This window comes from Fonsecaea monophora (genome assembly GCF_001642475.1).
Source record: "Fonsecaea monophora strain CBS 269.37 chromosome Unknown Scaff3, whole genome shotgun sequence".
Classification (NCBI taxonomy): domain Eukaryota; kingdom Fungi; phylum Ascomycota; class Eurotiomycetes; order Chaetothyriales; family Herpotrichiellaceae; genus Fonsecaea; species Fonsecaea monophora.
In genome coordinates this window covers 73,997-99,678 of record NW_019173934.1, presented here as the reverse complement: position 1 = coordinate 99,678, position 25,682 = coordinate 73,997, and the positions used below count along the sequence as shown (strand labels likewise).

At 52.4% G+C, this 25,682-nt stretch overlaps 8 protein-coding genes across 8 annotated transcripts; 4 read left to right on the top strand and 4 right to left on the bottom strand.

The window, feature by feature from the left end:
• Nucleotides 1-607: 607 nt before the first annotated feature.
• Nucleotides 608-2,296, bottom strand: AYO21_00750 (hypothetical protein; the record flags this gene model as incomplete). Its single annotated transcript, XM_022650738.1, has 1 exon — nt 608-2,296. One exon carries the CDS (start codon nt 2,294-2,296, stop codon nt 608-610), a length of 1,689 nt encoding a protein of 562 aa, XP_022516741.1.
• Nucleotides 2,297-4,049: 1,753 nt separating this feature from the next.
• Nucleotides 4,050-9,430, bottom strand: AYO21_00749 (hypothetical protein; the record flags this gene model as incomplete). The annotated part of the gene is made up of 3 exons (XM_022650737.1): nt 4,050-8,355; nt 8,421-9,325; nt 9,395-9,430. The coding sequence occupies 3 exons, from the start codon at nt 9,428-9,430 to the stop codon at nt 4,050-4,052; spliced, it is 5,247 nt and encodes a 1,748-aa protein (XP_022516740.1).
• Nucleotides 9,431-9,911: 481 nt separating this feature from the next.
• On the top strand, nt 9,912-12,038 carry AYO21_00748 (hypothetical protein; the record flags this gene model as incomplete). The annotated part of the gene is made up of 1 exon (XM_022650736.1): nt 9,912-12,038. One exon carries the CDS (start codon nt 9,912-9,914, stop codon nt 12,036-12,038), a length of 2,127 nt encoding a protein of 708 aa, XP_022516739.1.
• Nucleotides 12,039-13,000: 962 nt separating this feature from the next.
• On the bottom strand, nt 13,001-14,998 carry AYO21_00747 (hypothetical protein; the record flags this gene model as incomplete). Its single annotated transcript, XM_022650735.1, has 1 exon — nt 13,001-14,998. One exon carries the CDS (start codon nt 14,996-14,998, stop codon nt 13,001-13,003), a length of 1,998 nt encoding a protein of 665 aa, XP_022516738.1.
• A 1,609-nt stretch (nt 14,999-16,607) lies between these two features.
• On the top strand, nt 16,608-19,453 carry AYO21_00746 (hypothetical protein; the record flags this gene model as incomplete). Its single annotated transcript, XM_022650734.1, has 7 exons — nt 16,608-16,752; nt 16,798-16,942; nt 17,001-17,680; nt 17,730-17,945; nt 17,993-18,076; nt 18,129-18,966; nt 19,015-19,453. 7 exons carry the CDS (start codon nt 16,608-16,610, stop codon nt 19,451-19,453), a joined length of 2,547 nt encoding a protein of 848 aa, XP_022516737.1.
• A 1,154-nt stretch (nt 19,454-20,607) lies between these two features.
• On the top strand, nt 20,608-21,951 carry AYO21_00745 (hypothetical protein; the record flags this gene model as incomplete). Its single annotated transcript, XM_022650733.1, has 2 exons — nt 20,608-20,757; nt 20,908-21,951. 2 exons carry the CDS (start codon nt 20,608-20,610, stop codon nt 21,949-21,951), a joined length of 1,194 nt encoding a protein of 397 aa, XP_022516736.1.
• Nucleotides 21,952-22,872: 921 nt separating this feature from the next.
• On the bottom strand, nt 22,873-23,385 carry AYO21_00744 (hypothetical protein; the record flags this gene model as incomplete). The annotated part of the gene is made up of 1 exon (XM_022650732.1): nt 22,873-23,385. One exon carries the CDS (start codon nt 23,383-23,385, stop codon nt 22,873-22,875), a length of 513 nt encoding a protein of 170 aa, XP_022516735.1.
• A 765-nt stretch (nt 23,386-24,150) lies between these two features.
• AYO21_00743 (hypothetical protein) lies at nt 24,151-25,572 on the top strand (the record flags this gene model as incomplete). The annotated part of the gene is made up of 2 exons (XM_022650731.1): nt 24,151-24,167; nt 24,243-25,572. 2 exons carry the CDS (start codon nt 24,151-24,153, stop codon nt 25,570-25,572), a joined length of 1,347 nt encoding a protein of 448 aa, XP_022516734.1.
• Nucleotides 25,573-25,682: the final 110 nt, after the last annotated feature.

Genomic DNA, 25,682 nt, shown 5'->3' with positions numbered 1-25,682 from the left:
GACACCAGAAATGCTACCGAGTATCGTCACGATTCGTTCCGTCAGGCATGCGTGGTATGGTATGTATGTATGTGATGCCATGATATGTTGTGTGTTTATTCAAATTTCCATACCTCGTACCGAGTACATATAGACATATATTCAAACACACAAACATACAACGTAAGTACCTGGGTAGGTAGGTAGGTAGATAAAATGAGCAAGTTCATATCGTCACAAGCGCCATCACCAACAAAACTTTTCTTGTTGCTTGCGTACGTGCGTGGAGCTTGCTTCTTGCTTCTTTCAACTTCCCCTTTGGAACAAAAGCAAGTCTCTAACAAAAAGTCTCGAGTCTCTGCAGAACAAACCACGCTTTACAAAAAAAACGCTCATGCCATCATCCATCGTGTTGTACAGTTTCTTTTGCCGCCACCCTCGAGGGGTTTGGACTTGACTGGCTCCGTAACATGCATACATTCATCCAATAGCTCGAAATCATCGCTTGCGGTCGTCATTCGTGAAGATGTCCCTTTGCGGGACCGGGTTCCGTGTCGCTTCTATGCTCTCAAGACAGCCGTCGCCTAGGTAAAACAGCACATCATCGAATCATCCATCTCCGGCATTGTTACAAGTCTTCAATCGACCAACTCCTCCATCTTTCCCTGGCGTCTATCTTTCTCCCCTTGCCCTTTTCGACCTTGTGTCTGTTAGTGTCGTCTGCGTCCTTGTCTTTGCCCTTCGGTGCCTCATCAACCGGTGGCAACCACAACTTCGCATGGCCCACCGCATCCTCGCTCAACTTCCCATTCTTTCGCATGTTCATCTCACATACAAAAACTCGAAGGAAATCCCGATTCTCTCGAGGCTCGCGTGACCGCGGTTGACCTTCCTCTAGACCGTTTTCAGGATCAGCCCACAGGGTCTGCGCGGCCCGAAACTTGTTGCTCGGGGTGCCGTCAGGTTCGAGCCAAGTTGGCGGACTAGAAGCGTGTGCGGTGCGGATGGTCGAAGGGATACACGTCGCAAGTTGGACGATAGGTGGAAGTTGGGACACAGGGCTCTTGGAAGCGACAAATGGGGCCGTTTCGTTTGTGGGAGAAGAAAGGGCTCTCTGGTTTCTATACTTCTTCTTGATCTTGAGCTTGGGCCGAGCGTCCGAACCAGACGACGAGGCTGCAACTGGTCTTTCATCGACCCAGAAATGCAGCTGGGCGGGAGAATCAGGAGGGACGAAGGTCCTTGGGTTCAGATACCTCCTCAGCGCCGCTGAAGGGGGTTCGTCTGAAGGTGGAGGCCGTCGGTCGTCGGTAAGGGAGGGTCTGAATTCAAAAATAGATCTTGTTAGGAACTCGTCTGGTTGTACCAGTGGAGACTGGCTAGTCAGATCGGACACGGTTTGGGCTGCAGACTTGAGAGCTTTAAGGGATGCCGTCAGACTCGATTTGAACGAGCTCTGTCTCTTATTGGGTACGATTTGCCGCCGTCTCATCTTTGTCGGTGGTGAAATAAAAAGTTCTGGCGTCGATGCTCCGCTAAAGTCCTCGTCCTCGTCCTTGGCCAGAAGGGGATGCTCGTTGCTGCAATCCTCCGAACTCGCCATCTGTCGCAATCGCTGGTCAGACGGAGACCTGAGGGTCGCGGGTGAAAGGCTGCTGAAGTCGTCGGGGGAAGATAGCGAAGGCATCGACTCAGTCGACAGCGATCTGGCGGATAGGATGCCAGGGTCAAGACTTTCACTCCCTGCAATCACATGCCCTCCAACAAGGCCATCGATATTTCCAAACAGTCCCTCGAATTGTGGGTTTGTCCAGCTGCCCGAGAGACTCCCATCAGTGCTGGGCGGGACATCGTCCCGTAACAGCTTACTGAAGTCTGCAACATAGTCACAGTCCGGCAGGCGTTGACTCGGCCTTTGCTTGGGTTTGCGTCGAACAGGGATAGTTGTTGATGTCAAGATCTCTTGGGCTGAGTGTTTCCGTCGTGGAATTTCCAACGAGTGAGAGGTGGCCGCTGAAGGTGAGAAATGTCTCAAAGATTGTGAGGAGTCGACTGGCTGTCGAGGTGTAGTACGAGGTCGACTCTCTGCTGTCCGCACAGGTATCTTGACTGGATCTGAAGAGGGTCTGAGGGGGGAATCGGATGGCTCTTGAGAAAGACCCTGAGTGAGCGCTGACCGGGCTGGAGGTGGTCGAGGGGTGGTGTCTTGCGGTTGTCTTCGGGATGATAACCTGTCCTTCTCTTTCTCATTGAAGTCGATATATTGTTGCCTTTGCGCCAGTGGGTTGTGGGCGAAGGCCCGAGGCACCATCATCATGGCGATGTCGGCTGGTTGGTCTCAGGGTGCGATATCTGGGTAGAAGGTATTTATTAGGAATATCGACATACGAGAGAATCGGATTCGGGGGCATGCCGGAGCAGCCTAGAGCAGAGTGCGAAGCGGGTGAGGCGGGTGAGCCCTCTCAGTGGGCCTTTGTAGAGAGATAATGGCTGACACTCAAGTGATGTGGTAGCAATATCAGAGAGAAGGATAGATGAGAGGGAGATGCAATGGATGGCATGATGATGCAGCCCTGTATGGAGCACTGGAGCACAAGTATGGGGGCTCGGGGCGCAGATTGGTTTCAGCGAATGAATACTACGTGGATATGGAGGGTTGATGTTTTGGACTATTGCTGGTGCTGTGAGAGACGTGAATGTCGTGTGCTGGCTGAAGATAAGAGAAGAACGGCCATATCAAGCGAGGACGATTGGTTGGAAATGGGAGCGTTCCCGGAACTAGCCTCCAGCCGTAAGCGTAACCAGCAGTACGCGAGCACCACGCCGAAGGATGCCTGCGAGGACTGTGCAGCTGGGTTGGAAATCGAAGCCTTTGGGTCGTGGGATGATGAAGGTCCGAGGTGACGATGACGCTGGGGAGCCTAAGGAGGAGCCACCTGGGAGCCACCTGGAACCACAAAAGGGTCCTTCGGCCACTCGGAGGAACCAGGGTTTGTTTGCTTTAGGGGAGCTAGGCACATTTAAGGGGGTGGTTAAGGGTGCTTCCGGCTGGCTAGGGCTCAGTCAAGACTGACATTAGCGGCCAAATGCCTGCAACGGAAATCCACGCGGCCTATGACCCTCTGGCACCAGTAATTTGGGTACCATTCCACCTGGCACCAGAAGCAGGAACGAAGCTTGTGAAGCCACCCACCCCTGCGGTGCTTGTGGAAGAATCTTTGCATGGCTCTGCCGCACTTCCTTACTGTTCCTCCCCTTCAGGTCAGCCAGGGTCCTATTATTTTCCACCTGCCATTACAGGCAACATCATCCCCCCAAGAAACTCCTCATTCCTTCTCTATACCACGGAATTATTCATCCTGAACCTTTTCATCAGATCGAGAAAAGAAAAGTGTCTTTCAGCTCTGGTGGTGGACGAGGCCGTCGCCAACACTTTCCCGCTTGTCCAACTGTCCACCTGTTCCTGATTCATCGCTCATTCTCTCCACCCCATTACTTGATAGATGTTACGAGAGAGAAAAAAGAAACAACGAGAACTTCTCAGTCCACTTGCTACTCGCTTTTCGTTCCATCGAGTAAGAATATCCACACCTGGTCTCGATCCTCGTTTTGGCCTCCTTCCGATGCTCGCAGGGCAACTCAGGGCAGACGAATTACTGTGACTTCATTGTGTCCAGCGAAGATCGGAACAATGGATCCGTCTTGATGGGCAACTATTGGTCTTAAGGACTTCCTCTTGGCGAATACTCGCTTCTCGTGGGAGCAGTCGGACACACTGAGGATTTTGGGCACCGCGCTTGTATTGCACCGCGGCACTACAGGCGCCGCAGCGAAGGGAAAAAGATCTGCTAGTCGTCCTCTCACAAGAAAAGGAGGAGAAGCCCGCAGAGAACACAATGATCCTACGCAGCCTGTGCCATGAACTCACTTTTCCCTGTACCAACCAGAATGAACAGGAATGCGTTACACCACCTGCGTGTACCTACATACGTCCTTCGCTGTTCGGGGAACTCCCGCCGCAAAGGCCAGATCTTACCAGACCCAGATCTGATATTTTTCTTCTCGCCAACTTACTTGCCGGCGTCCCGGATCCACTTCGCTGCCCTGGCCTTGACCTCCTCGACCCGCCGTTCATCTCCTTCTCTTTCCTCAAACTCCATCCACCGTTTGAAGAAGTATTTGGCCTGCTTGGGCTTCAACTTGCCACCGAAAATTCGCTCAAACAACCCACGTACTTGCTCTGCATTCTCTTCTCCAAGCTTGAGCTCCAAGTCGAGAAGCACGTTGTACAGGTCAACCCTCTTGGGAAATGAACTGATCAAGCCTTCGAAGATCGTGCGTCCTCGTTCAGCTAGTCCGTGGGAAGATTTGAATTCAAGCTGTGCAAATTTCAAGGTAACGTCAAAGTGCGTGAATCGGGGCAGCGTCTGGAGCGCTCGCGGGAGGAGTGCCCGCCCTTTCTCTGCATCACCGACGCTGTCGAATAAGAACTGCGCATAGTTCACCCACATCTTGGGATCCTGGGTGAATTTCTTCAACATGCGTTGGAACATGTCGTCCGCCTTGTCATGTTTTCCCGATTGGATATAGATGCTGGTTAATCGTGAGTAGATGTCTTGCGGATCATTGTACTCGCACGCCCGCTTGAATATGGCATCAATGCTTTCGTCGTCCCCGTAGGCATTTTCCAGGTTGAGCAGAGCCACCCAGACATTCAGCTTTTCTTCTTCCTGACCGAGGCTGATGGCTTTTAATGCCCGCTCGCCAATCTGCCGTGCTTGATCGGCATCGCCCAGGTCAAGATGGAAGGCCATGTACTGTAGCCAGAGGAGCGAGGAATCGGGCTCGCCCAAGAGTAACCGCTCGAAATCGTCCACTGATTGAGGTCCATCGACATCCAGGTCTGCTGTCCGGTCAACTTGGATTTGTGCTCGCTTCTTCCTCTTCTTAGATGCTTTGCTTGAATCCTCGGCTTCCGAATCAGATGCCTCTGCTGGTCGCTTGTTTCGTGCAGGTTCCGAAATGCCGTACCAGTCAAAACCTCCCACTGAAAGACCTTTGCTGTTGGCCGGCTTCGTAGCGTCCCCAAGGACGTCGCCCTCTTCCTCGTGGTCTTCAGATTCCTGAGATTCTTCTTCAAGATTTTCATCAGCGTCCTCTGAATGTTCCGAATCCTGTGATCCTGCTTCCTCATCGTCTTCAGAGTCTCCCAGTTCCTGGTCGAGATGCGCGCCACCCTCCTCGGCTTCATCTTCTGACTGCGAATCACTTTCGGCATCTTCTGCCCCATCACCAAAGTACGAAGCTTTCATGCCGAAATTGATGCGACGCTTCGCAGTATCAATCTTCAACACCTTGGCCTTAACCTTGTCTCCTTCATTAAACAGCTTGCCGACATCTTCAACGCGTTGCTCGGCGATCTCGCTGCGGTGGCACAGTCCACGTACGTTCTCGGAATTGTCCACGAGAATGAAAACGCCAAAGGACTCGACTTTGACCACTTTGGCAGTCACAATATCCCCGACCTTCAAGTCGTTGAAAGTAAGGGGGGCTTTGTAGTCAGGTTTCAAGGCCGACTCCTTCAGGCTGATCTGGACGTGCCCCGAATCCTTGTCGACCATAATGACCCGGCCTCTTACAAGCTGGTCGCGCTGGAAGTGATCCTTCCACTCCTTCAAATAGCTGTCCGACAGGTTACTAACCCGAACAAACGCCGTGATGCCATGCCCCAGGGTCACAAAAACACCTTTGTCGGCCACATTGCTAATGAACCCACGGACGATGTCGTTGACAGCGATCTGTTCGATTGAGGTGATCTCTGGGTCAGTAACTGCCAATGACGAGCTGAGGACTTTCGAAGGCCGAGTTGACAGGCTGACTTTCTTGTTGGGTGCATCCACGTTGACCACGCAGACTCGAAGGACATCGTTTTTCTGGTACTTTCCGGGATTCACTTCAACATAGTCATCAGCCATGTCAATCAACTCAACAACACCGACGACCTGGTCACTAAGCTGGACGACGATGTTGTGGTCGGTAGTCTTCGTCACACGGCCAGGAAGCACGAGCCCGATAGAGATATTTGCGAATGTCAGAGAGCTCGCCGTTCCGTCTGAACGTCCGGTCAAGTCCAAATGTCCCTTTTCGGTATCCACATTGAGCACCCGGACTCGCAAGGCAGAGCCTAGAGGGAAGTTGTGTGCTAGATTTGCAGCAAGCGACAGATCGTCGGAGATGTCGATAGCTCGAATTCTCCCACGAATGGTGGGTGAAATATTAACCCAAACACACTCATCGGAGATGTTGTTGATGAAAGCGAGCCATGTTGATCCAACCCTCATATCTTGTAATGTCAATCGGGCCTGCTCTGGGCCTGAGACTGAACTTGGTTTGCAGGTGAGTTCAAAGACAGTGTTCTTCCCTTTCCGATGTGTTAGTGGTAGAAATCTGTGATTTCTTGTATCATGCGCTCCAAGGACTCGCACGGGCAGTTCCTGTTTGGGAGAGAATTGCCTCAGTGGTTTCTTCCGGTCTTTGATGTCCTTCCACTCGTCAAATACTTCCGAAACGTCGATGCGCCCTTGCACGTCTTTAGCCAATTCAACATTTATCTGTGTCTCTTTGACGGAGACGATCTTTGCTTTCGTGAGTTTCCCAACCGAAAGATCTTTGAGGGTTTTAAGACTCTCATCTACGGGATCGACGAGCTTCGGGAAGTCCGCCTGAGCCTCAGCTCCATCCGATATGTTGGACTCAGCTGCGGGGGCCTCTCTCATCGTAAGCCAAAAGCGAGGCGTCGCACCCCTGTAGTCAATAGAGAGGACTTTAGCCGTTATAGGTTGTAATTTGACCATGCCAAAGTCCGGTTGTTCTTCAGCCTCGACAGGCACTTGAGCCTTGGTTATGAGCCCGGTGATTCCAGCACCAAACCCCACGAATACACCATCCTCTGTTATGTTCCTCACAAAACCCGTGACAACCGCATTAGGCTGAAGTTGCTCGTAGCTTCGAAGCAGGGTGCCATTCTGCGCAGCTTGCACCAAACTTTGCTTGTTCGAGATCAAGACCAATCTCCTCTTCGCCAGAACCTGTAATATAAGCACATTTTCTAGCTTCTGCCCTACTCGGATTTTGCTGATTGCAGATTCGCGCTTCTTGAGAGAGCCATCGGCGATGTGATCGAGAGGTAGCCGCGCTATAGCATCGGAACCTTCTAGGCGCAACAAGACGTCGTTCTGAGATTTTTCAAAGACTGTGCCATTTGTTAGAGTGCCAGGTTGCAACGCTGCAAGAGTGCTCTCGATCGACGCGGTTGATGCATTAATATCTCTGCACGATACGGTCAACCGCCTTTCCGAAGCATTGATGCTGATCGCGTTTACTGAAACAACCTGGCCGATGCGAAAATGTTCCGTGGCGTCTTTGATGTACGCTTCACTCATTTCAGACACGGGCAGAAATCCTCTGACTGGGCCATAGAATCTGACAACTGCACCGAGGCGGTCGACCTTAGTCAAGGTTCCAACCGTAGAATCGCCACTCTCAATATCTTCAAAGCGTAGCCACGGTTTTTGATCATTGTTCACTAGAGCTTTCTTGAGGCTGAGTCTCAGACGGCGCCGGGTTGGGTCAATGGACAGAACTCGGGCAGTGACGGCCTGGCCTTCCCTGAATTTCTTCTCTGGGTGCTTCAGATCAACATCGGACATATGGATCTGGGGCACGAGACCAACCAGGCCCTCTCCTAGAGTGACCAACAAGCCTTGAACACCTTTTGGACCGACGATCAGCTTTTCAATCGTGCCTTGGACCACCGCACCAAGCGGAATGTCGTCGAATCTGAGGAATGGCCGTTCAAGCACACTCTTCTGGGCGGATAAGATGTAGAGATTGTCCATGGGGTTGTATTCAAGCACTCGCACCTTGTGTTCAGAGCCAAGTTTGAACGGGCCACTGGTTTCGGACAGAGTGTCGAGCTTCTTGTCAGAGAGACGAGATACGTGGGCAAAGCCTATGTTGTCTTGGTCTAACTGCAGGTAGACGCCCAGTCCAGGCTCAACGCGAATGACTGATGCTCCATCGATGGTGGAAGATAACGCCAGCCTCCCACTGTCCTCGTGGGCTGCCTCGTTCAGATCTCTCAGGTCGACGACATTGTCCAGAAGCGAGAATCCCAGCTTCTTCACATCCGAAAGCGGGAAATTGCAGATGAGTCGACCGGAAATCTTTTTCCCAACCTCGTATTTAGCAAGGAACGCTTGTCGATCCCTAAAGGAGCCTGAATGAACGACATCGGCTGTGGCATCCAACATGCCCATGATTTTCCGGAAATCCCAGCGTCTGTGACGGCGCTGATCAGAATCTCTGCCTTTGTGCCTGGAAGAAAAGTGTCCACGGAGGGAGCAGACTTCAAGATTGGCGCTTTGGTGAGATCTGCTGACAGTTTCACCACTTTGTTGTTGCTGCTCATTTCGAGGACGTGACACAATAGGACAGCGCCGACTTTGATGGTCGACAAAGACCTTCCGTTAGGTAGCTGTTTCTTGGGAATGAACCCACGCACTTTGCCGTCTTCTAGTGCTAGGTCAACCACCAACCCATGGTCTTCGACACTGCTCACAGAGACTTGGACAACAGCACCAGCGACGAGATTTGACTGATCCAAGCCGATATTGGTCAATGCTGGTTCGACCGACATCTCGATGCGCTTTCGCGCTGGGGCTTTGGACCCAACCCTGTCTTGCTCTGTGGAAGTCACCGCAACCCGCAAGTATTGGTGAAGTTGGAAATAACCCGGCAATGCAATGTCTTCCTCCTCATCTCTGTCGCTCTCACTGTCATTGTTCTCTTCATCATCCTGACCCAGAAGACCTTGGATCTTCTCGCTCAATTGCGGCGAGATCGCAGTCAAAGGCACGTAACCCACAAGGTTGTTTGGCAGGGCCACAGTCAGCGCTCTGGGGCTTATGGATGTGATCTGACCCAGTATGAGAGAGCCTGCGGTTATCCGTTTATAGCTCAGACCTCCAATTCGAACCTCTGGGTTTGTACCAGATGCTGAGGACACTGATTGTTTCTTGTCTTTGCGGTGTTTTCTCTCTCGTTTCTTTTCTGGCAATTTTTCTCTGGGTATGTCGTCCTCGTCACTCCCAATATCTGCCCTTGCATTTCGGTCGCTGAACAGATCCTGCGAGGGCTTATGTTCGGTGTCTGCATCTTGGGCTGCCTTTGCTCGAATTTGTTTACGCTCCAGTGGAGTTAGTAGGCTCGCACCACCCCGAGGAAAAGCAGGTTGCTCTTTGGTAAGGATAGAGACAGGCTTCGGTTTTGGAGTCTTGTTCTGTTCCTGTTCCGCAGTAGTCGTTCCACCCTTCGAGGCGGAATTGGACCTTGGCCGTTTATTCGATTGCTTTACCACTGCATCTTCGGGCTTTCGCTTGGCTGAAACCATGGCGATGGAGACTCACCAGTCTCAAGACATCAGCAATAAACGATTCCGCCGTACAGAAGAGGCCGGATTCGCCCTAGAATGTGATCTTTGCCTGCTGGTCGGGCTGTGTGTGATCATGGGGAAATTTTTTTGGAAGGGCAGAACGCAGTCCATGAAGAGATCCGATTCCACCAATCAAATCCTCGCATTCCGTAGTGCGGAGAAATTTTCTCCGACCAACGTCCGGCTGACCTTCCCGCTGTGGATCAATTTAAGACGCGCGCTGGACGTTGCTCGCTACTCGGTACGCGTCGCGAGATCCTCCAGGTCCAAGCCTCCTCATACTTCTTCCCACCTGCCACCCAATAGCTTCCTTTCTTGCTCTCCTCAGTCCGACTTTTCTCTCTGCGTGTTAACTTTATAGAACGGATATGTCCTCCTTGAGCTGAGGGCAGAAGGAACTCGGATATCGTCATTGGACCCTTCACCCAAGCTTCCTTCCATGGACCATACACCCGAAAGGCCGGTTCGGTCAGAGACCGTCACATTTGCAGTTGCACCGAACGAGAACAGGAGTCCCCGTCGAAGTAGTCGTATCAAGAAAAATCCCTCCATCACGCCAAACCGTTTTACCCGATTTTTCACCCCAAGACTCCAGAATGCAAAGCGGGCTGTTCGAACCTCGCGGAAAGCCTTGCGAGAGCTTTCTACCGTTAATCTTAACAGTCGGTTAGGAAGTAACCGGTCCTTGGGAATCCCTGTGGCCGAACACGAGCAACCTCCCTCCAAGAAGCGAAAGCTCTCGTTCACGTCAATATCATCAATCCCGTCCTCGCCAATCAAGATCAACTGTGGGTTTCCCAGCAGCCTGGGCGTAGATGGGGCCGTGATAGATGCCACGGGGGACGAGGATGATGCTCTCTACCTGGGGACGGACGACGACGATGAAGAGGAATTGCCGCCATTGCTGCGATATCCTCCGAGGGTAACTCGATATCAATCCATAAGCACCTCCACAGGGTTACTGTCACGACAACTAGGGAGAAGAAAAGACATCCGTTTTGGTAACGAGAGCAGTCTCTGGCAGCATGAGGCCGCAAAATTCTACAGTCTACCGGGAGACCTCTTTACCAGTCCCTCGTTCGATGTCCAACCTCGAGCACTGCCATTCTGCGTTGCCAGTTTCAACCATCAACAATCTGTTGCCATTGGAAATGAAGATGGTCTAGTCGAAATATACCGAGCCTGGGAACGGTCTCCCGAAAATTCCGGAGACTTGCAGCTTCAGTCCTGCATGTACCCTCACGACAATGCTATAATGGACATGGAATTTTCGCAAGATGATCGACTTCTTGCAACAGCGTCGGGAGACCAGACCTGTCGAATAATCGATGTGAACGCACAAACCTCTACTCACACACTGATCGGCCATATGGGATCCATAAAACGCGTGCAATGGCAGCCAGGCTCTGGGAGCCAAGTCCTTGCAACCTGCTCCCGAGACGGCAGTGTCTGTCTGTGGGATCTTCGGTGTGCCCAACCTGCAGAAACACTAGATATCATCCCTCTACAACGCGCGCCTGACTTTCTTACCAACAGCCAACGGGTCAACAGTAAAGTCGAGATACGCGATGCACACACTTCTTGGGACAAGCTCAAACTTGTGAGTGGCAAGCGCCAAGTTGCTGGACTGTCCTCCAGGGTTGACTTTGCGGTCACCACCTGTGCATTCATCAGCGACACTCGTCCACATTTGCTTGCGACGGCTTCGGAGCACAACGCCATTATAAAGCTATGGGACATGCGCGCATCATATAAACAACGGTCTGGCAGACCTACGCCAGTATCCGCGACTCTTGAGCCTGAGAGCCATGAGACACTTCGGCCGTTTGGTGTGACTTCCATGACGATGAACACTGACGGCTCCAGGCTGTATACTCTCTGTCGGGACAATACCATCTATGCTTATTCAACTGCTCATCTCGTACTTGGTGGATGCCCGGAGATGTCACTGACATCGAGGCCCTCACAGCGAGCTGCTCGCACCTCAGGACAAGGACTAGGTCCTTTGTACGGCTTTCGCGATCCCTCCCTGCGCTTGGGCTCTTTCTACGACAAACTCGCCCTCCGTCGTAAGACAAACGAGAATACCGAGCTCTTGGCAGCCGGTTCAGGCGAGGACTGTGCGGTGATTTTCCCCACTGACGAACGTTACCTGACCAAATCTGCACGTCGTTGCCCCCCAGCTCCCGCTCACCACAACACCTTGTCGCGCTTTACACGACCTCGCCTGCCTCAACGAACCTCATCCGTCAATGTGCTTTCCAATTCCTTATTGGCGTCAGCTTCCTTGCACGACGTCAGCACCGAAGGCCAATGCCCCATATACTACACGGGCACGCCGCTCATCAACGGCCATAGAAAGGAAGTCACTGCGGTCGCCTGGGTACATCAGAATGGGCAGTTGGTTACCGTGGCGGACGACTACTCGGCGAGATGCTGGTACGAGGATGATCCGGAGAAGGCGAGGGCGTTGAGGAAGAACACGGAACGAGACGGAAAGAGGAGTCAGAGCGGATGGGCGACTGTTCGCGAAGGGTATGATGATGATGACGACGACGACGAGTGAATCAGTCGACGGTCGAAGGAGGATAAAGGGGCAGCCGAGAAGAAGTATTCTCCGTATCGATCTGCATCTGTGTTGGAGTCTGCAAAAAGTTGGCGTGTTTTTGCTCAAGCCATGAAATGAAAGCGTAAGCGTGTGGCTCTCTTTGGGACAACGAGGCAGGGAGAAAAGTCTGGGATAGAGATGATTTGTCTCTTTGGGAAATCCAGTCATGGTTGGTCGGTCGGATGGTCGATCGATCACATAATTACACCATCAATCAATCAACAAATCAACAAATCAACAAATCAATTTATTCCTCAATTACTCGATTATTCGATCATTCGATCGCTCAATGAACGACGCGTGTCGTGTATAAGCCAAGTCCCTGCCTACATAGGTACATATCACCGAGTACTTAGATATATACTTGTCCTTGTACCGACCGAGTCGTTGTCCTTGTCTTTGCAATGTATGTATATACTCAGGTATAGATAGATGTATGTGGATAGCTAGCCTCGGGTGAGATATTACAAGCTACGACTCCCTAGCTTGTCTCGGTGCTGGGTGCCATCCTTTGAGAGAACCGGATAAGTCTACGTATATTTACGTGAACATTTGGGCAAGCGGCCGAGAGGTAAACAGGCAGACAGAGTCAAATCGAGACCAGTTCGAATTCCATGTCAGATAGCTCGAGCACACACTCCAATAGTCTGAGCCCTCAGGCCACACTCTCTGATGGCCAAAGTAATGCGCCTTGTCCACTGTCTCAACAAGGCCCGCCTGCAGAAAAAGACCCGTACCATACCAGCTCGCGTAGAAATACAATTGCTTTTGTAAAGGGGTCGATGAATCCAAAACACAAAATGCCATACCCAATCGTCATAACTCATTAGCTTGTGTCTATCACTTTTGTCCTTCAACTGTAGCCCGGTTCTTTGGTCGCGATTCTTTCCAGAGAGACGCCCATCAATGAGACAACCTGATCAAAGCCGCCTCACCGCACCACCACAGGTACATTGCCTTATCAGCCTCTTCAGTTCGGCGTTTTCCTGAAGGAGCTTATAATTCTCTTCCTCCACCCGTACCAATTGGGCCTTGTAATGCTCCACGGTTTCGAGGTTGCGCGCCTGCGAAGAAATAGACATGTGAGCTCCATCGCCAGCAGTGGCTGCCACGACGTTACCTGTGGCTGTGGCGAGAGCAGGAGATGTACCAATGCGTCTCTTGCTTGACATTAAAACAGCAGGAGCATTGGGACCCGGACTGGAGCTTGCAGTGGAACGGTTCGTGGCACTGACACTAGACCCTGAGGTGGGCGGCCTCTTAACGGAGCCGAAAGACACACCCGAAGACGATGTAAGGGGTCTGTTCTCATCTGTTTTAGGCTGGACATTGTTCACCTGTTCAGGATTTTGTTCAGACAAGATACTTGATAGACCAGGCCTGGTGGTCTTCTGACGCCGACTCAGACTGCGTCCTAGGCTGGGAAAAAGGCGAGGCCCTTCTCTTTCCCTGACACTACCAGTCAACGCTGGGGCTTCTCTGACCGTTCCATTGGATCGCGTCAGACCGGAGAGCAATTTGGTTGGGGAGAGTCCTTTTTTCTTTGCTTCGTGCTCGATGCGTAGAGAGTCCAAAATGGTTGATGCTGCAGGTTCCATCTCGCAAATCTCAGCAATAATTTTTCGGGCTTTCTCTAGGGTTCGTATGGCCGCGGTAAAATTTGAAGGCACATGGGGAAGCATAGTGTCGATGTATAGGCCATATCTTGAGATACGCTGAGCCGGCTCCATAAGCAAGGACGGGGCCTTTTGGATTGAAGTGGTACCTTCCCTCAGAAATTGGTCGAGATTCGAGGAGACTTGAGAATGCAGGTCCAGGTATTGCCGGTAGGGCATGGGGAATTTAGGGAAGTGGTTCAATAGCACTTTGGCAAAACTGTAGATACCCATAGGGTCTTTGGCGTTGGCGATGAGCTGCGGATTCCCTTGTGCAGAATCCAAAAAAGTCAAAGCAGCATCTTCGGAACAGTGAAGCGCCGTCTCGATATCATCCAGGAAAGCCAGATTCAAGTCCTTGATCTGGTCCAACAGAGAGGGAAACTGAATCATGGCATTCACGGCCTTTTGATTGCGCGAGCTCGAGAATTTGGAGCTCAGGGACTTTGGTGTACGGCCCTGATTCGTGACGAGTTCGATCAAATCTTGGAGACGGGTGATGTACCTGTCTTCGGTGTCCACAAACTCGCACATCTTAAACCGCAACGACTCTAGTTGCTGCACCGAGTGCTTTGGGTCAATTGTCGAGCTCGCCTTACGCGGTGCTTGCGTAGATATGGATGGAGAGCGTTTTGCGTGGCCACTGGCTATCCTCTTGGATGGGGTGAAGGCGTGGTTCACGCGACCAACGTTATGACTACCGGCCTCGGGAGGCAGGAAAGATGGCCGGGTCTTTCTGATCGATGCTAAAGGTCTGGTGGGTGTCTGGGGACTTGCAGGTCTTTCCTTGGAAAATGGTCGAAGTGCCTCAACTATCTCCTCGGTGTTGATGACTCTGCACATTCGACACGTAACCTGAGCAGCATGTGTCTGGCCCCATTTCAGCGCTATCCCATGATGCACGTTCTCTTCAGCGATGGCATTTTTGACCTCAGTCGGCACTTCAGAGAAGTACCGACAAAGCGCAAAGGCAATCCCGCGGGATACATCATCTCTTTGTTTGTCTTCTGGTAGCTTGTGGACCGCAGAGTAGTAACTGCTATTCGGGGCGACTGAGAATGCCCCATAACTCTTGAACCCGGCTGCTGAGAGGATGGTGGTTCGAATACGCGAGGTCGATGCCAGAGAGCCCACCGCTTGCACGGGGTAGTAGAAGACGAGAATTCGAGGCAGGTAGGGAGGGTCTTCGGCGTAGTAGATGGTGGGTGCTTCCCCGGGACTGAGAATGGCTGACAGGGCAGCTAGGTTGCCCGACTTCGACATGACGGCTGACTTGGACTCGGAGGAGATGGAAAGGAGGAGATGCGGCGGGTCGGTCAAGCAAAGGGATGGGAAAAGGCACGGGCGACCATTATCGAAACCGAGGGCGACATAGAGAGAACGAGAATCAGACAAACTGATACACAAAAAAGACTAGGTTTATGGCTATCATGCGAGTATCAACGCGTTGGGAAGTCAATTGCACGTGTGTGTATATGGAGAGTGGGATATGAACGACTTCAATGCAATCCGGGGAGCTCAGCGCGAAGCAGTGGAGAGCGCGCCTGCCAGAATATTATTTTCTTACTGTATTTGGAATAGTCGTGCCGTTGGAGAGTTTAACGGTGATTTATTCTTCCATCCCGTTGAAGCCAGGTTTCACGTGAGCCACGGACAATCCCGCCATCTGCAAACGGCTCTAGATAGTCCGAGTAGCCGTGTAATGACTGATGACCCGGAGCATTCGGAGCGAAAATGATGCCGCTTTATTATTACTACGTATAGTAGCCACTGCCAGTCACCTATAGCTTATCGTGGTAGTAGTTAACTGCCTGATAACCCTAACTCTTTGATTACGGAATATAGCACAAATGACACGACCGGCTCAACTCACCTGGCTTACTCTGTTCCGAACTATTTTGTCTGGCTTACAGGTGCCTGTGGGTACCTGGGGAGTGTTTCAATAATACCCAAGTACGCTACAGCCATTCACGTTTTCGCATAAACCCGGACGCAGCCTTCAATACCAAGTACCCCAAGTATCTAGCTCGCTAGTATCTGCACTACTACGTCTACGAGTTCCCAATGTAGTTTAGTCTCTATGGTCACGGGCCGCTGCCCCTCCTTCATTCTCGCCCCTCCTCTTCCTCCTCCTTCCATCCAGCCTTAAGCCACACATGATGGGGGGAAGCCTTTTCCCACTTATTTCCGATCCATAATCGTCACCACCAAAAGGGCCCCTGCGAAGAGTGGATGTAGACAACTGATTTTTCATATGCCACTCGGGTTTCGGATTCATCTCGTGTCGTCATTGTCAGCACTGCCGGACGCCCTCCACCTTGTGGCTCCTTCTGGACTGAAAGCGGTTCGCCTGGAGACTGGCTGTGCTTCTCGAATTACCTACCGTTCTGCCTCGTTCCTGATCGTGAAATCTCTGCGGTTAGCTAGCCCCCGCTCAAAAGTCTTGGAAAGTGGCATGTGTCTGTTGACGGATCATGCGTGTTCCTCGCATCCACAACGTCAAAGGCTGGAATGCTCGTCACCATTCCGCCGCGTTTCCGCACTCCACAGCCACTCAGGGACGTCTTCTTACAGGTTTACAGGCTGGAGAACAGCCTCAGCCGTTCAGTGGAGTAAATTTAGACCTGCTGCTATTGGTAACTTCACGACTTGCCCTGGCTGGCCAATGGTCCAACCATTCCCGGGGTAAAAGTGGAACGTTTGTTCCAGCATATGTTGAGTTGTTATGTCCCGTGGATTCAAAGGTCATGATTCTCCTTTTCCATCTCTACCTAGGTACCTCCCCTGCTGTGTTATAACTTGGACATTTCCCCCTGTCAGATACTATCTGTGACCCGTCCTCGATCACCCGATTTTCCCCAACCTCGTGACCATGGCCACCCATACTTCTGCTGGTGTGCCAATTCTCGACATCAGGAGCGACAAGTCGGACCATTCCCTGGTCGAATATCTCAAGCGGTCTCTCAATGCTCCCGAGGGACAGTCGCGCATGTTTCCAACCTTGCTACTCTATGACGGTACAGAGGTTCTTGTTGTTTGAGGCACACACTAAACCATTGTAGAACTGGGTCTAAAGCTGTTTGAGGACATCACCTATTTGGATGAATACTACCTCACCAACGCCGAGATTGACACTCTCACAAGACATGCCAGCAAGATTGTCGAGCGAATTCCCGACGGCGCCCGTCTCGTTGAGTTGGGCAGCGGGTGAGTTACCCTACATACGAGATATATCGTGTTCAGGCTGACGTGGGATGGCCGATAGGAACCTCCGCAAGGTGAACATCCTCCTCAAAGCATTCGAGGAGGCCAAGAAAAAGGTCGAGTACTATGCTCTGGATCTATCTCTGTCCGAGCTCAAGCGGACCTTTGCCCAACTGGACATCAATGCATTTCATCATGTCACTTTCCGGGCATTGCATGGTACCTATGACGATGCCCTTGCGTGGCTGAAGACATCAGCGACAGATGTTAGGACGACCTGTGTTATGACCATGGGGTCTTCCCTGGGCAACTTCACCCGAGAGGAAGCAGCTCAGTTCCTCAGTTCGTTCAAGAAAGTGTTGTCGGCTTCGGATTTTGTCATCGTGGGACTCGACGCGTGCCAGCAGCCTGACCGCGTCTTCCATGCCTATAATGACTCGTTGCATGTCACTGAACGCTTTTACCGCAACGGTCTCACTCACGCCAATAACATCCTGGGCTATGAGGCTTTCCGTCAGGATGAGTGGTCAATTGAAGGCATGTATGATGAGAACCAGAGGAAACACCAGGCTTCGTATGTGGCCTTGAAGACGATCAAAAACAAGGACTTTTTCTTTGAGAAGGGTGAGAAGATTCATTTGGAGGACGCATTCAAGTACTCCGAAGCGGACCGTGATGCTCTGTGGCATATCGCGGGCCTCATTCCTCAGATGTCTTACAGCAATAAGACCAACGACTATTGTAAGTTTGTGGGTGGTGAACTGACTTTCATACTGACAGCACTACGCAGTTATTCATCTCTTGTCACCGGCCACCATCAATTTCCCAAGCAAGCCGGCCGAGTTTGCAGCGAGCCCAGTGCCTTCCCTCGACGACTGGCGACAGCTTTGGGCGGCTTGGGATATAGTGACCAGGTCCATGGTCCCGAGGGACGAGCTGCTCAACAAACCTATCAAACTCCGAAATGACTTGATCTTCTATCTGGGCCATATCCCTACATTCGCAGGTATGTGGATTCCTATTTTGCTCCGGCTTAATCTGACCGCCGTCTAGACATCCACTATATGAAGGCTACCAAGGCAAAGCCGACAGATCCGGCTTATTACATGTCCATATTTGAGCGAGGAATCGATCCAGGTAGGTCCTCGACCAGCCAGTTTTCCAGGATGCGCTGCTGAAGCTGCCTCAGATGTGGACAATCCCGAGGTGTGTCACGATCATAGTGAGATCCCAGACTCGTGGCCTCCATTAGAGGAGATCTTGAACTATTCGCAACGTGTTCGAGATCGTATCGTCGACAGCATTCACTCTGGCCGAGCTTACACCGACCGCAAGCTCAGCCGTGGCCTATGGCTTGCTTATGAGCATGAAGCGATGCATTTGGAAACCTTCCTTTACATGCTGCTTCAGAGTGAGCGCGTTCTGCCACCTCCAGGACAGGATTTACCTGACTTCGAAGCCATCGCTGCTGAAGCTCGCACGAATCGTACTTCAAACAAGTGGCACCGCATTCCTGCGAGCAAGGTTACAATTGGATTGGACGATGCAGAAAACGACTCCGGCCCTGAGAGGTACTTCGGCTGGGATAACGAGAGACCATCGCGCACAGTGGCTGTCCACGAATTCGAGGCCCAAAGTCGCCCGATTAGCAATGGCGAATATGCTCGTTTCTTGGAAACCACTCACAAGGATTCTCTCCCTGCCTCGTGGGCAGCCTCCAAGGCAGATACGGATCTCAATGGAACCCACGGCACGAACGGTGTGAACGGCCATAGCTCGGAGTTGCAGATGGCCAGTCCCTCGTTCGTCGAAGGCAAGGCTATCCGAACCGTCTACGGCCTTGTTCCTCTCAAATACGCCCTGGATTGGCCTGTGATGGCTTCGTACGACGAGTTGGCGGCCTACGCGGAATGGTCTGATGGACGCATTCCCACCATGGAAGAAGCCCGAAGCCTTTACCAGTACGTTGAGAACCAGGACAGCGTCTTGCAGAAGGTGACCAGCAAGTTGATTTCAGCCGTGAACGGGTGAGTCTGCGTGATAATGCACTGCGGATACAGAGCTGACCATGACAGTCATCTCTCAAATGATGGTGTTGAAGAGACGCCTCCAACAGGCCATCAATCGAATGGTGTCGCCAATGGGAGTGCAAATGGTAGGCCCTTGAACCCCAATGAACTCTTCGTCGAACTGGCCGATCGCAACGTTGCCTTCCGCCACTGGCATCCAACGCCTGTGACTGGCAACGGCGACCGTCTACGTGGACAGAGTGATCTCGGGGGCCTGTGGGAATGGACCAGCACACCATTGGCGCCGCACGAAGGATTCAAAGCCATGGATCTGTATCCCGGGTACACGGCTGATTTCTTCGATGGCAAGCATAATGTTTGTCTTGGAGGCAGCTGGGCGACTGTACCGCGAATTGCATTGAAGAAGACCTTTGTCAACTGGTACCAGAGGAACTATCCATATGTTTGGTGCACGGCCAGACTTGTCAGGGATACAGTCGTCTGAATTGCGATGAAATGTGGACTGGAATGCAGCCGCCCGATGTTTCGGTTTGCTTGGACGGCTCCTTTTATGACCCCTTGCAAGTTCCTTACTCTGGCCTTTTGGCGGGAGATGTCTCTGGAATTGTCTGGCTTCTCTCCAGGACTCTGCAAATACCAGAGATGGCTCCTTCCTCTTGGTTGGTGGCTATAGCAAGTGTTTGATATCTTTAGGTAACGGCCCTGTGTGGTCAAACTCACTCATTCTGCTCGGTGCGAGATTGGACAAGCCAACACAAACCTCTCTGCTCATCCTTTCCTCCTGCTCTTCTTCCTATTTTCCAGCTGCTTGTGTTTCTTTGTTCCTCTCCATGTTTGTCTTCTTTATCTCCTCGCAGCCTCCTCTCGTCACTGTCCTCCTTTGCCGGGACCATACAGCTGACCATCTCCACCGAGTTGCAGTTGCCCGAAATGCCAATAACGACGTCGATCTCATATGCCGTACCTCCATCCATCCATCGATCAGGTCGATTGCTCGCAAAATTCAGCGTCATACCATGTTCCTTTGTTCTGGGGAAGTGGCAGAGTCATTATGCATCACGCAGACACCGCGTGTCTGTCGATGTCTTTGTCTAACATCCACTCTGATCCAGACACTTCCTCCTTTACAAATATCCTCCTTAAGCCGTTCAAATCCGATCGCCTCTCACTCCCTGAGCGCTCCGAACATTCACTGCTTGGTGCTGCCGGACAGGCATACCGATCTTCACCTGATCCGCTTTGTTCCTCCTGCGTTCGCTGCCTCACCGCGTTCCCTTTACCAACTTGCACCACGAACTTTTCAGAAGATCTCTGCCCACACGCGACCTGCAATACAATCAAACATATTGGTGCCCATTGCTCTGTCTGTGAAATACAGCAATCACACAGCTGAAGCACAGAAGTCGATAACCCTTGGAGTAGCAACAGCAGAGCGGACTCTGACCATGGATCCAGCTGCGCCAAACAGCCCATTCAAATGGGAGGCCGCCTCTGGGCTCGGTAAGCAAATGACCTTGGGATATTACCCCTTGTTTCACAAGCCTTGCCACGACGTGGCGATGTAAGCGGAGAGCACAAGCTAACCCATGTCACATGTCCGCGCCTATAGAGCACAGCTGTTACCTCTGTTCCACGAAGATGAGCAACCCAAAGGCGCGTCAAACATGCTATGGCATCCACAGTATCCCTTGCTTTCGCTACCATCAGACCATGCACGCCATCGGCACAAGCCACAACTGCTTCTCCTGCATACAAGCCGATGAGCTGCATGAGAACAGGCACAGGAAGGTGAGTGACGGAAGCAACTCATAACATAGACCTTTCCTCTGCAGGACATCACACAAAGGTGATGGTGGTGACTGCGGTGAGGACAACTGGCATGCCACAGAAGGAATTGAGCCCGACCAGCTGACGTTTGTGCTTTGCTGTACAATAAAGATTGCAGAGCTTCTCGCAGAGTACAGAATCGCAAATGGCAGAGACACAGCCAAACCAAGAACCCTGCTGGAAGACCTGCCAGTGAATGTCCCTTTGATCCAGCAAGCTATCCAGCAACTCGATGTTGGCAATGATGACTTCGAAGTCGGGGAAGAAACCGACCAGGATGACGAAGCTGAGACCGTGACCGACACCACGACCAGCACGGCTGACGAGAATGACCAACAGCACATGCCTCCTACAAGATTGACCAAGGCTGAAGCTCGAGCGCTTAAAAAGGCCGCCAAAACAGCAAAGTCGCAATCCAAGGCAGCTAAGAATCAACAGAAACATGTCATCGGCGTCCGCACCGCAGATGTGTCATTTGTTGCTGAGGTCTTGCACGGCAACAATGCAGGAGCACGACCAGGAGCACAACCAAGAGCGACACATCCATTGGCGAGCGACAAGACCATCGAAGAGGTAATTGCAAGAAACATGGGGTTTATGTCGAGCATTCAGGAACACAAGAAGACGCTGCTGTCCAGCATTGCGCAGAGGAGAAAAAGTGAACGTGAAAGGCGCAAGAGCTCGATCGCTGGCATATCCTACCACGGCGTCGGCGGAAAAAAGAGGAGATTCAGCGAAGGCCTGCACGACTGTGATGCCGAGGACGATGAGATGGAGGACTTGCTCGTTGCTGTCTTGGTGAAGCTTGGGATTGATGGAGGCCATGCTCGATCGACTAGTTGCACCGCGAACACTGCAGGTCCCACCACCAATAGTGTCGGTGTGAAGAAGAATGGTGTCGGAGGAGGAATCAACAAAGCCCCTGCCTCTTCTCCGCAGCAAACTTCCTCTATCGTCGCGGCTCTCAAGGCTCTGGTGAAAGATGATCTGGAAAGGTTTGAAAACGAGCAACGGGAGACGTGTGTTCGCGCAGGTGGGTTCTGGAGATACGTTGGACGGCCAGTGTTTGAGCGGATGACCAAGATTGCACGAGAAGTGGATTGGAAGACGGGGGTGAAGCTGAAGGACATCAACAACAAGGAAAGGGACGGTTGAGAACAGGCAGAGAGATGCAAATATGCCGAGACAGAGTTCGTCGGTGGACAGGTGGAGATATTTAGCGCAGAGGGAGCTGTGATTGAGTGAGTGGAACGGACGCGGATCTGAGGTGACTAGGACAACATGTTGCAAACTGACGGAGGAGGGAGTTGGAGACGTGTTTGATTAGCTATTGCTTTCTTCTCTTGATGTTCTTCATGCTTGCACGATTCTAATGGCCCGGGAAGTCCTGGAAGTCAGGCGCGGCTACCAGACGGTGCGCAAAAAGTTTTGGATAAAAGGCAAACAACATTTCGTGCGATCAAGATATGGCCATGATGAGGCTTCATCGTCTTGTTCGCGCCATTCTGAGCTCTCCATACATGGATGATCCTATTCTCTTCCATTGCAGCGGCTGCTTCTATCCTGGTCGATACATGGGGAGGATATAAAGTCATCCATATCCATTCGTGAAGCGGTGGCCTGGTCTAGGCTGGTACATACGACGTAACACGCCCCGGAATGTCTGTCTTGTGGGCTGGCTCTGTCTCTGGGCGTGTGGAAGTGATCATTTTGGCTGTGGCTCTCTCTGGGCACAGTAATTCTAGGCCGAGGCGAGGCATCTGATCGCCTGAGTAATCCCTGGGTTGGTTGTATAGAGCGCAGATTGGCCGAGAGAGACATGCCCGGCGCCCAGTGCCCAGTCGAGAGCAACATTGAGTACCACCACCGTTGCGGCTTGCTGCTATCGCCTCAAGAATACCGGACGGTACGTTCTGCCCATATTTTGTCCATCGTTGTTGTTGGCATTAGATGGGCTGGTGCAAAATAGCCGAGCCACTGATCCGTCGACTTTTCCAGCTCTTCCCATCTATTCAACTCGCCGAGCCGACGGGCTATCTGTCAAAGATCTCGATTCAACAGATGCGACACCCTTCCTCATCCACCTTCTTTATCCACGACTCTCTGACTCTGTTCCTCGAATCCCAAAATCCTCCCCACCCAACCCCGTGGCTTGGGCACGGGACATTCTCTCGCCGACCTGGCCTCCTTCTCCAACAGCTCCGCCTCGGCTTGCAGCTCTCGAAACAAGGCTGCTTCTTCGTCTAGGTTCTTGGACGCGGCCAGACCCTTTTGGAGAGCTTGCGGGCTTTTGCGAGGCGGTTGTTGTGGCTGTTGCTGTTGTTGTCCTTCCTGCCCGATCCGTGAAGCACGCTGATCTGGCGAGACCTTGCTGGGAGGTAGATTGTCGGTTGGTCTGACCTGTCGTCGTCGCGGGACAGGGTTCCCGTCTTCATCCAGTTCTATCCGTGCTGAGTCCGTCGCGTACCCCGTCCGCGGACGAGGGCAGGGGAAGACGTGCGGGATGCCCACCACGATGAACGATGCGAGCAGCGTCCCCGCGAAAAGAGTCGAGGTTGCCGTCGAACGCGGGTGTAAATGCGGTGGCATTTTTATAGGTCCTGTGTGCTAGGTTCTCTTTTTTCTTTCCCCTCCTCTTCTCGTCTCTCAATGGAAGAGGTTTCTGCCCTGCTCGATGGTGCACGGGAGGAGCAGTGGTGTGGTGTGACTTTTCATTGACTGGTCGCCATGGATGAATGTGGTACGCAGGACTGGAAAAGGAGAGGGAGAGTGGGAGGATATGTCAAGGACCAACTTATGTAGGTCTCCAAAGGAATTGGGGGGGAGTGATGGACCGAGAAGCTGGAGTTTTACTTTTCTGCACATTAAATTCATGTATTCAGAGCTTCGACTTTCACAAGCTCTCTGGTTCGCTGGCTCGCTGGTTCGCGGATGCGCTGCGGAGATCATGTCAATGTTCGAATGCTCCGCTGTACTCACCCAAGTCTCTGCCGAGGATCTCCCGAGTCGATCGCCGTTTTTTGCATAGTAAAAGTCCCATGTTGGGCAGGCGTCGCAGTTTTGTGACCGCCACAAGATTCCCTCACAGCACGCGACACCACGATCAGCACATCGAAAGCAACAAGTCCTTGAACCTCTCTGTCTCTCCCGCTCGCAGAATCTGACCATCCGACGGAGATTTGACACCCGGAGACGCGCTGCCTAACTCGGTCGATATCGTCGACTCATCCCACTATCTACGCTCATCTTTGACGCCATCCCTACCGCCACCCGCATTCGAGACCCAAAAAGTTATACACATCCTACACCCATGTGCCTCAACGCTGCCCGATTCTCATCCTCTGCGCCGCGGTGATGAGCGACCTCGACAAGTAAGTGCGACCTGCTGTAGCGGCCTTTCTCACACCTTTTGGAAGAAGCATACACTGACGCACAAGTCTATCTAGAGCGATTGCGCAATTGCGCGCGTGTCGTCCGATCCCCGAACCTCAAGTCCGCGAACTCTGCTACAAGGCGCGCGAACTGCTCATCGAAGAAGGCAATGTCGTCTGCGTCGATGCCCCCGTCACCATCTGCGGCGACATCCACGGCCAGTTCCACGACCTGATGGAACTCTTCCGCGTCGGCGGCGACGTCCCGGACACGAACTACCTATTCATGGGCGACTTTGTGGATCGGGGCTTCTACAGTTTGGAGAGCTTCCTGTTGCTTCTGTGTTTGAAGGTCAGATATCCGGACCGCATCACCCTTATTAGAGGCAACCACGAGTCGAGGCAGATCACCACCGTATATGGGTTTTACGATGAATGTATCAGGAAATACGGAAGTGCGAATGTCTGGCGGTATTGTTGCGAAGTCTTTGACTATCTGGCACTGGGGGCGTTGATCTTGGGAGCAACCACCGACGTCCCGCCTCCGACAGGCGGGGCAATGGTTTCCTCGATGAACGACAGCAGTACGCAATCCACACTTCCTTCGGAAGATGAAGACCTCGAATCCGAGGTCCTCAATGCCAATGGAGAAATCATCTCCAAGACTCTCCGTCGTCAGTTCGCTGGCCTCTCAATGAACTCACAACAGTCACATGCCTTCTCTGATGGAAGTCGAATATCTCCCGCGCCGGACGTCGACCTCCCGTCATCTCTCGACGCCCCTCAATCCTCACCGAGTCAGCCGCCTCCCTCGCTCTTCCAGCCCCCCACATCTTCGACTGGCGCAGTTCTCTGCGTCCACGGTGGCTTGTCTCCGCTTGTCGAAACCGTAGACAAAATCCGTCTCATCGACCGCAAACAAGAAGTGCCCCACGAAGGCGCAATGTGTGACCTTCTGTGGTCTGATCCGGATGAGATCGAGGGCTGGGGACTCAGTCCACGAGGCGCGGGATTTCTCTTTGGCGCAGACATCGTGAGACACTTCAACCACGCCAACGACCTGTCCTTGATTGCGCGGGCGCATCAATTGGTCATGGAAGGGTACAAGGAGATGTTTGACAAGACAATCGTGACGGTCTGGAGCGCCCCTAATTACTGCTATCGGTGCGGCAACGTGGCCGCGATCCTCGAGCTGGGCGAGGACGGGTCCAACGGCGGCTGCATACAGAGGGCGAACGGCGACCAAGGCCGCAGAGAACCTGTGGGAGGCGATGGCAGTGGCGGTGGAGCCGGCGTGCTCTGGAACCTCGCCACGCCGGGGAGGAGATATAGAGTCTTTGAGGCCGCACCGCAAGGCACGAGAGGCATGCCTGCGAAGAAGCCGGTTGGGGAATATTTCTTGTAACACCACCACTTTCTCGCGTGCGAGTAATCATGACAAGGCTTTTTTCTTTGATTCCAGGCTCTATATCTGTGGCTGTGACTGTGACTGCGACTGACAGCGACAGCGACAGC